This window comes from Chinchilla lanigera, unplaced genomic scaffold, assembly GCF_000276665.1.
Source record: "Chinchilla lanigera isolate Chin_1 unplaced genomic scaffold, ChiLan1.0 scaffold00077, whole genome shotgun sequence".
Lineage (NCBI taxonomy): Eukaryota > Metazoa > Chordata > Mammalia > Rodentia > Chinchillidae > Chinchilla > Chinchilla lanigera.
Genome location: NW_004955478.1, coordinates 7,414,695 through 7,423,092, shown reverse-complemented (window position 1 = coordinate 7,423,092; position 8,398 = coordinate 7,414,695). Strand labels below are relative to the sequence as shown.

Below are 8,398 nucleotides of genomic sequence, written 5' to 3'. Positions count from 1 at the left end.
CACACACACACACACACACATTAGATCTGGACCCTGCCAAAGCTGAGCCTTCAGGCAGTGGAACAGATAGAGCCCGCGCAGCGCAGTCCCTCGCCACCTGGCTTGCTCTGGTTCCCCCTCTGCCCTGAGCGCTTGCCGCGGGTCCGGATATGCTTCCAGAAGCTGTGGCTGCTACCGCACACCCTGCTTCGGCCCCTGCTCCACACGCAGGGTCCCCCTGGTAGGGTCCGCACAACCCTGAGGGGGTTGCTTTCCGACATAAAGGAGCACAGGAAGCTTCAAAACTGGGCAGGGAGGGACCTTGTGCAATTTACTGACACCACCCTACTTTCTGTTTGCGTTTCTTTCGAGGTTTGAGACAGGGTCTCACTATGCAGTTCAGGACCTTTGTAGCCCAGGCTGGTGTTGAACTTGCAATGATCCTCCTGCCTCAGCCTCCCCAGTGCTGGGATTACAGGTGTGCGCCACCATGCCTGGCTATACATCATTTTTTATGGACTTTTTCCCCCTGCTTCTGGAGACTGAACTCAGGGATGCTCTGCCCCTGAACTATATCCTCAGCCTTTTTCTTTTTTATTTTAAGCTGGGCCTCCCTAAGTTGTCCAGGCTACCCTCAAAACTTGCAACCCTCCTGCTTCAGCTTCCTAAGGAGCTAGAATTAGGAGTATGGCCACTACACTTGGGTTTTTTTTTATTGGCTACTAACCCTGTACCTGCCCTCTTTGCTGTTGATTGGCCCACTGCTAACGTCTGGTGAATGCAGACTTCTGCCTGCACTTTCTCTGGCTTGGAGCAGAAGGGACCCTTTATCAAACCCATGTTTGGGGCTCTGCACCTTCCCACAGGCTGAGGAGTTTAGGGGGCCTTGGAGATGTACCCCACTTTTGCACTCCATACTATGGATACCAGACCCTGGCTCCCTACCCAGTCAGGTCAGAACCCTCCTCCAGGGCCCGGGCTGGTCTCCCCCGGGGCGGGCACGGCGAGGCGGAGAGGACTCCTGGGCCACAAGCAGGAGCTGTTTGTGGTGGCGCTGGGCTGTGTAGCTCGGGGGTCCACATGCGCGGGAGGCCAGTGGGAGCAGGCGGAGAGGAGGACAGGCTGGGACTGGGGCTGTGTCTCCGCTGTTTGTTGCCGGGAAGAAATATCTGACATACAGAACTTGAAGGAGGAAGGGTCTGCTGTGTGTTAGGTCTGTGTCCCGTGGCCCCCCAGAGCCTCATGCGGTCGTGGGTGGGCCTTCTTCAGAGGAGGCTGGGTCTGAGTGTGTGACCCTGGGTTGACTGAGGTGCAGTGCTAGGATCACGGGCACGGGGGTTAACGGTGTTAGTGCCAACCGCCCTAAGTAGCCTGGGTAAGGTGGAAGGGGCAGAAGGACGCTGTTGACGTCCCTTGATGCTCTGCTATCTTCTGCCCGCCGTGAAATGTTCTCTGCCGCGCCGCCCCGCCCTGGAGCTGGCTGTGCACTGCGGCCCCACGGGCTGTGAGCTACACGAACCGTCTCCCCTTTAACTGTGGGTGCTGGGTGTTTGGTCTCAGCAACGAGGAAAGTGACCGAGACATCTCAGCTCACCGTTCCAGCCCACGCTTGGCGGACTCCAGGGCAGAAGCACCAGGCAGAAGGAGCGCTGCTCACGGAGGGGCAGCCCCGAAACAGACAGCCAGACAGCGGGAAGGAGGGTGGCCCGGAGGACAGGAATCACCTTCTGCTGACAGCACCCACTCGCCGAGAACCGTCCCTGCGTCCCGCGGTGCATGCGGTTACCGCCCCAGGGTGTGGTCGCTTCCAAAGGCCCCACCTCTGAACACCGAAGCCTCTGGGGACGTTTTCTGGTCCCAGCCATAAGGGGATGGCTCGCCTCATGCTGCCATGCCCTGGTGCAGAGCTCGGAGGCGGCTGAGAATTCCAGATTGAAGTCTGACCTTCCGGGCGCATTCGTGCAGCCAGGAGGAGAAAGATAAAACAATAAAGGCGCACTCGGGCCCTGAACCGCCCCGCAGCCCCGGGGGAGCAGACCCCGCACACCGGTGCTCAGTAAGTTCTGTCCGAGGACGCAGCCTGCCCGAGTCAGGCCTTCAGCCACAAATCGCAGCTGTTCAGGGTACCAGCTGCGTGGCCGTAGGACGTGGACTCAACCTCACGGAGTCTGTCCCTCCTGTCTGTGAAATGGGACGATGCCAGTGAGATAAGCCCAGCTACGCACAGAAAGTGCTGAACACAGGGCCCGACCTCCAACCAGCACTTCATAAACGGCAGTGTTCTGGGGGGGCAGCCCGTGCCAGTGCGACCGAGGACCCCGCCCAGCAACCACTCCGGCCTTTCTGGTGCCTGGGACCCCGGCAGCGTGCCCGCGAGCGGTGTGCCAGGTGCGGAGCTGCTCCCCTCCGCCTTGCCTGGCGCCTTGTGGAAGGTCTACGCGGGTGTGACTTCCGGAGCCTCAGGGACTGACAGATGGATGCCCCCGAGGTGCCCGTGTCTGTCCGTTCAGGGACCGGCGCGCGGCAGGCTGGCTGGCTCAGCAGGAGGCGCGGAGGGCCCCGGCTAGAACACTTCCCCGGTCCCCGCCCCGGAGAGCTGTGCGGTGACCGTGCGTCTGTCTTCCTCCAGAGGGAGACAGCTGTCCCGCGTGCCTGCTGCTCGTGCCGATGGCCGTGTCCTTTTCGGTGTTGCTGGCGATCGTCCTCCTGCTGGTGTGCTTGATGCCGAAATGCAGAGCAAGTATGTTCCTCGCCACTGTCTCCCCGCGGGCTTGGGGTACCACAGAGGGCGGAGCGGGGAGGGGAAGGGAAGGCAGAAACGTAATGGAGAGAAAATGACAAGAGTAGCGTGAGACAGACTTTCTGGGTGGCCGGTGCACGGAACAGCCCTCAGGTCCCCCGCAGTAGCCTTCCTCGATGTGGGCTACAGCTGGGGCCACGTCAGGGTGGGCCGCCCGTGTGCTGCCCAGCCCTTGCCCAGGAAAGCGCTGAGACTTGCTTAATGCCCGCCGGCCACCAACTTGAAATTCTTAGTACTTTTTGTATTCTTTTTAAAAGTAGTTTTAAGCCGGGCGTGGTGGCGCATGCCTGTAATCCCAGCACTCGGGAGGCTGAGGCAGGAGGATCACTGTGAGTTCGAGACCAGCCTGGGCTATACAAAGTGAGCTCAAGGCCAGCCTGAACTGCATAGTGAGACTCAGCCTCAAAAAGACCAATAAATAAATAAATAAATAAAATTAGTTTTAAGCCACGGTGAAGTAAATAGAACATGACATTTGTCCTGTTTGTTTTAGTTTTTTTGAGACAGGGTCTCATTTGTATTTCAGGCTGGCCCTGAACTCACTATGTACCTCAGGCTGGCCTGGAACTCTCAGCAAGCCTCCTGCCTCAGCCTCCCAAGTGCTGGGATTACAGATGTGCACCGCCACATCTGGCGTCATTAATATTCTTGATTACTGCTGAAACAGAACCCAGCCGGATCACTAACTGTCTCCTGGAGACGTTATAAAGCTTCTTACACACTCTTCTGTTTCAGGAGGAAAGAAACGCTGACCGTTTCCCACGTAATCTCATGGGAAAACAGGCTTCTCACAGCCGCAGGAGTGTTGGTGCCCTGCTTGGGGAGCAGGGTTAGACACACGGATGGTCTGCCTCCGTTAGGCAATAGTTTGTCAGTGGAGGGCACCCGTCACGGTTTCGGAGCTTTCGGGGTTCTGCTGCTTGGGAGAAGAGAGAGAGAAAATGACCTGGCTCGGTGTGACGATCTTATACTGATTTATGTAGGAAAAGCTATGCGAGAGAACTTGCACGTGGACCCTGGAGACACCCCCACGGAAGGCGAGCTGTACGAAAATGTCTGTAAAGACCAAGCAGGTAGGAGAACACTGTTGGATCTCTGGGTAGGTTTAGTCGGTTAGTTTGGGGTTCTTGTCTTTTTTTTTTTTTGTACTGGGAATCGAACTCAGGACCTTGCACTTGCCAGGCAGGTGCTTGTCTTTTTAAGGTTCATCCAGAACCAAAGAAATAGAGTAGAATGTCTCCCTCACATCCAGAAGTCCTGTCTCACTTTCCGGGCCCAGGATGGGTGTTTAAATCCTCCTGCAGAAGTTCTTTCCGTCTGGTGCCACTAAATGACATTCAGATGTCTCTGAAAGGCCATTCCACACCTTAATTGTTTCACTTGATTTTTTTTCACACATCTTAGAGTTTTTATATATCAGCTCAGAATGTTACACACTGTTGCAAAGTCTTTCATAACATCTTTTTGAAAGATATTTTAAAATGTATTTTAAGCTGGGCATGGTGGCACATGCCAGTAATCCCAGTACTCAGGAGGCTGAGGCAGGAGGATTGTTGAGAGTTCGAGACCAGCCTGGACTACAAAGTGAGCTCAAGGCCAGCCTGAACTGCATAGTGAGACCTTGTCTCAAAAAGACAAAAAAAAAATGTATTTTAATTGACAAAGAAAAACAGTAAGTCAGATGTGATGGTGTATGCCTATAATCCCAGCTACTGGGGTACTGAAGCAGGAGGATCTCAAGTTTTAGGACACCCTTGGGTAATTTAGCAAGACTGTTTAAAAATAAAATTACAGCTGGGCGTGGTGGTGCACACCTGTAATCCCAGTACTCATGAGGCTGAGGCAGGAAGATTGCCTCAGATTTGAGGCCAGCATGGGTTACAAAGTAAGTTCGAGGCCAGCCTGAACTACATAGTAAAACCCTGTCTCAAAATAAATAAATCAATAACAAAGGCAAGAAATGTAGCTCAGTGGTAGAGCGCTTGCTTATCATGCACAAGGACACTGGATTCAATTACCAGTACCAAAAAAACTCATGTATGATATGTCATTTTGAAATACATAAACGTTAGTTTTTTGCTTTTATTTTTGCAGTGCTGGGGATCAAACCCCGAACCTCATACGTGGTAGGAAGTGCTAGTGAGAGCATTTAACACCTGCTCCTTTAGTGATTTTCAAGAACCTGGTACCTCTGATTTGGTCTGCTTGGTTTGCAGTACTAGGGGTTGAGCTGAGGCCCTTTGTACGCTGAGCTGCAACTTTGGTCCTTTCTTAACTTTTTGGATTTTTTGTTTGTTTTTTTGTTTTGGTTGTTTGGTAGACAGGTTCTCACTAAATTGCCAAGGTAAGACTTGAACTCGAGATCTCCTTCTTTTTGTTTGTCTTTTTGAGACAAGGTCTCGCTGTGCAGTTCAGGATGGCTTAAACTCACTTTGAAGCCCAGGCTGCCCCCAAACTCGCAGCGATCCTCCTGCCTCAGCCTCCCGAGTGCTGGCATCACACGCCCCACTCAGCCTTTCAAAGTGCTGGGGTCACGGGCGTGTGCCTCTGTGCCAGGCTCAATGCCTTGTCATTAACTGTCATTTCCCTGTCCCACAACCCACGCTCGCCTCTCCAGTGGGCCTCGCAGGCTGCTTTGTGTTGCAGCGGACGCAGGGCCTGGCTGACCGTGAGCACCGTCCTGACCAGCGCTGACCGCTCCAGCCACGTTCTGAGCGCTGCCCTAACACAACACCCCCGCCTCCGAGTCACGTCCTTCCCGTTTTGCAAAAGGGGACTCGGTGCTGTGTTGGGGTCTTGACAACCCCAAATAGCCAAGGGTCTCTGCGAAGCCCGCAGCCGCCTGCAGCCTTGATGCCACTGCCCCGTGTGGTTGCGGACTCTCAGAACCAGCCCGGTAAGTTCGCCTGTCTTCTGCCCCCCACAGGCTGCCCCCAGGAGATACATTATGCTGCCCCTGTGTTCCAAGAGATGGCCCCCAAGGAGCAAGGTGAGCCACAGCTCCGGATGACAGGTGTCACTGATATGGGACAGAGGGTCCCCACGATACCGCCATGACCTTGGGCTTTGGGCCCAAGGATGGGAGCACAGAAGCACCCCAGAAAGCAGCAGTAACCAATAGCTCAGGCCCAAGGAAACCCCCAGGGAAGAGAGATGGGAAAGGGGGGGTGCGCGGTCTCCACTGGGAGGGTCAGTCGCTACCGTACTAACTCATTTTCACACATAAATGACTTACCTCTGTCCAGGAAAAAGCCAGTTGGTACTTGGTTTTGTCAGGCTACTCAGCTCCTAGAAACAGAATTTCTCTTTTAGAGACTTTCTGGATACTTATTCTAAATTCACTAGATGTTTTTCCTCCTCTTTGTATTTCAGAAGCCTGTCGTGATGGTAAAACGGGTCATATCTATTCTGAACTCACCTTGTGAAATGGAAAGAAACCACTTCCGTGCAAGACACTTTCCTGGAGGTGATTTACAGGAACACAAAGAAAATTCATCTGGCATTTTAAAAAGTCTAGTTCAAACCAGGCATGAGGGGGTGGGGTAGACCTGTAATCCCAGCACTCAGGAGGCTGAGGCAGGAAGATTGGGTTAGAGGCCAGCCTGGACTACGTAGCAAGTTTGAAGGTAGCACGGACTGCGTAGAAAGACTCAAGCAAACAAATAAAGAACAACAAATTAAAAATATCTAAAGTGGTCACCTGAAGCGAATCTCTGTTTTTCACCTTGAAATATTATTCCTTTGGCTCTTTTGGGTGGATCTGATCTTGTCATCACACACCTCTTGGTTAGGTGGGACCCCTTAGTGCTAGGGTTACAGGCATCTGCCCCCACGTCTGGCTTCCCTCTGTCCGTGGGATGTTTGTTACTGAGATTTAGGGTCCTGGGTGGTGTAGTGGTGAGCACACATAGTCTCAGGACTTGGGAGGCTGAGCCCAGTCTAGGCAACATAGTGAGACCCTGGAGAGAGAGGGAGGGAGGGGGGAGGGAGAGGGAGATAGAGAGAGAGAGAGAGAGAAATAAAGAGAGAGAGAGAGAGAGAGAGAGGCCAACCAGATAATCCAGGATGATCCCAAGACCTAAGATCCTTAATTTAATTATGTCTGCAAAGACCCTTTTCCCAAATAAAGTCATGTTCACAATTTCCAGGAATTGGATGCTGTGTTGTTTTGGGGTGTCATCATTCACCTTTTATGGGAGACAAAATGATTTCTAGTTGAAATCTCTCAACCTAGGAATTATAAGTCCAATAATAGTCAAGAGACATTTCTAGGGTTCCAGACAAACAAACAAAAAACACCACAACCAAAATATTTCTACTGTGTTCTTCATTCGGGGTGGCTTGAACCTCCGCCCTAATCATTCCTGACAATAAACCTCCAGCCGGACAAGTCACAGCCACGGTCACCGAGCCTCTGCCTCCATGGTGACAGCCTGCAAGGTCAATGTTATTAACTTGCTTTTGCAAGTAAGGAGACATAGCTGAGTTAGGCCACTTTACGAGGTACCACAGCCAGTGAAGCGGCTGGACTGGGAGTTAGGTCCCAGCAAATAAAAGCAAAAGCGCTAGTCCCGGGCTCGGCCCTTCAGGATGGGGAGAGACACACAGGTCTGGACCCGTGTGAGGATCTCGCTACCATAAAGCAGAGTTCGTGGGCATCCTTCCTCCCTCTCTCTGTGGGTATTTTTATTTGGGGAAATTAATATATTACGGAGAATAACAGGGGAGAGTTTCCTGAGTCAAAGCAACCTGAGCTAAATGGAGGCTCAGGCGTGTGCGAACCGCGTGACCCGGGACTGGGCAAGTGTCCTAACCCCCCTGGCCTTCGTGTCCCCCGTAGCAAGGCGGTGGGGTGGTGACACCCACATCGCAGATCTGTTGTAAGAATGAACTGAGGGAGTGAACGTAAAGGGCCTGGAAGAGGATCGGGTGTTTAAGACTCAAGCGAGGCCCTCCGTTCCAGGGGTGCCGGTGCTTCCTCAGACACACGCTGCTCGGCCACCACCCCAGAGACTTTTAAGGTTTTGATGTCACAAACTTGGCGACTTGACCGCCATAGGCTTCGTCCTTGGCCTTAACCTGGTTCCCTCCTCCAGCACGGCCCAAGAGCAGGACAGGGAGCAGGGAGTTTCATTAAGGGGAGGCCATCCCAGGGGGCAGGAGAGGGGGACCGGAGAAGGCCGCCACGGGCGCGGTGGACTTCGTGGCCGTGGGGGTCTGACGCGGATGCCGTTAAGATCTTCTGAGCTCTCCAAGTCCGGGATGCCTCTCAGGAACATTCGTTGGAGGATGGAGGGGGACACGTTTAGGAACGATATCCTCCTGCTTGAGGGTTAGCTAGGAAAGTACACACGCCAAAGCCCGCGGCTCCCAGCCACCGCATTGGAGAGGGGCAGATGACAAAGGATCCGTGTCCCGTCCGAGCGCGGTGCTGATGCAGAGCGAGCCCGGCCCGGTGGAGCTGCTCCCCGCAGCCGTGGGGGCGCAGAGCGAGGCCCAGAGCCTCCAGGAGGAGCACAGGAGGCCCGCGGACCTCCACCCCGCCTGGCGCCCAGCAGCCCCCTGCCCTCTGGGACACTGAATCTGCCACCGAGTGTCCCAGGAGGGGCCAGTCATCAT

The 8,398-nt window shown here is 53.9% G+C and overlaps 1 protein-coding gene across 2 annotated transcripts in view; it reads left to right on the top strand.

Moving 5' to 3' along the window:
* Milr1 (mast cell immunoglobulin-like receptor 1) overlaps positions 1-6,484 on the top strand; it is a gene marked incomplete at its 5' end in the record, with an annotated part of 13,209 nt that extends 6,725 nt beyond the window's left edge. The window contains 4 exon segments of one of the 2 annotated variants that reach the window (XM_005402166.2): positions 2,609-2,719; positions 3,763-3,852; positions 5,706-5,768; positions 6,152-6,484. In XM_005402166.2, coding sequence (XP_005402223.2) covers positions 2,609-2,719; positions 3,763-3,852; positions 5,706-5,768; positions 6,152-6,204 — 317 coding nt within the window. 2 annotated transcript variants of the gene reach the window in all.
* Between the last annotated feature and the right edge of the window lie 1,914 nt (positions 6,485-8,398).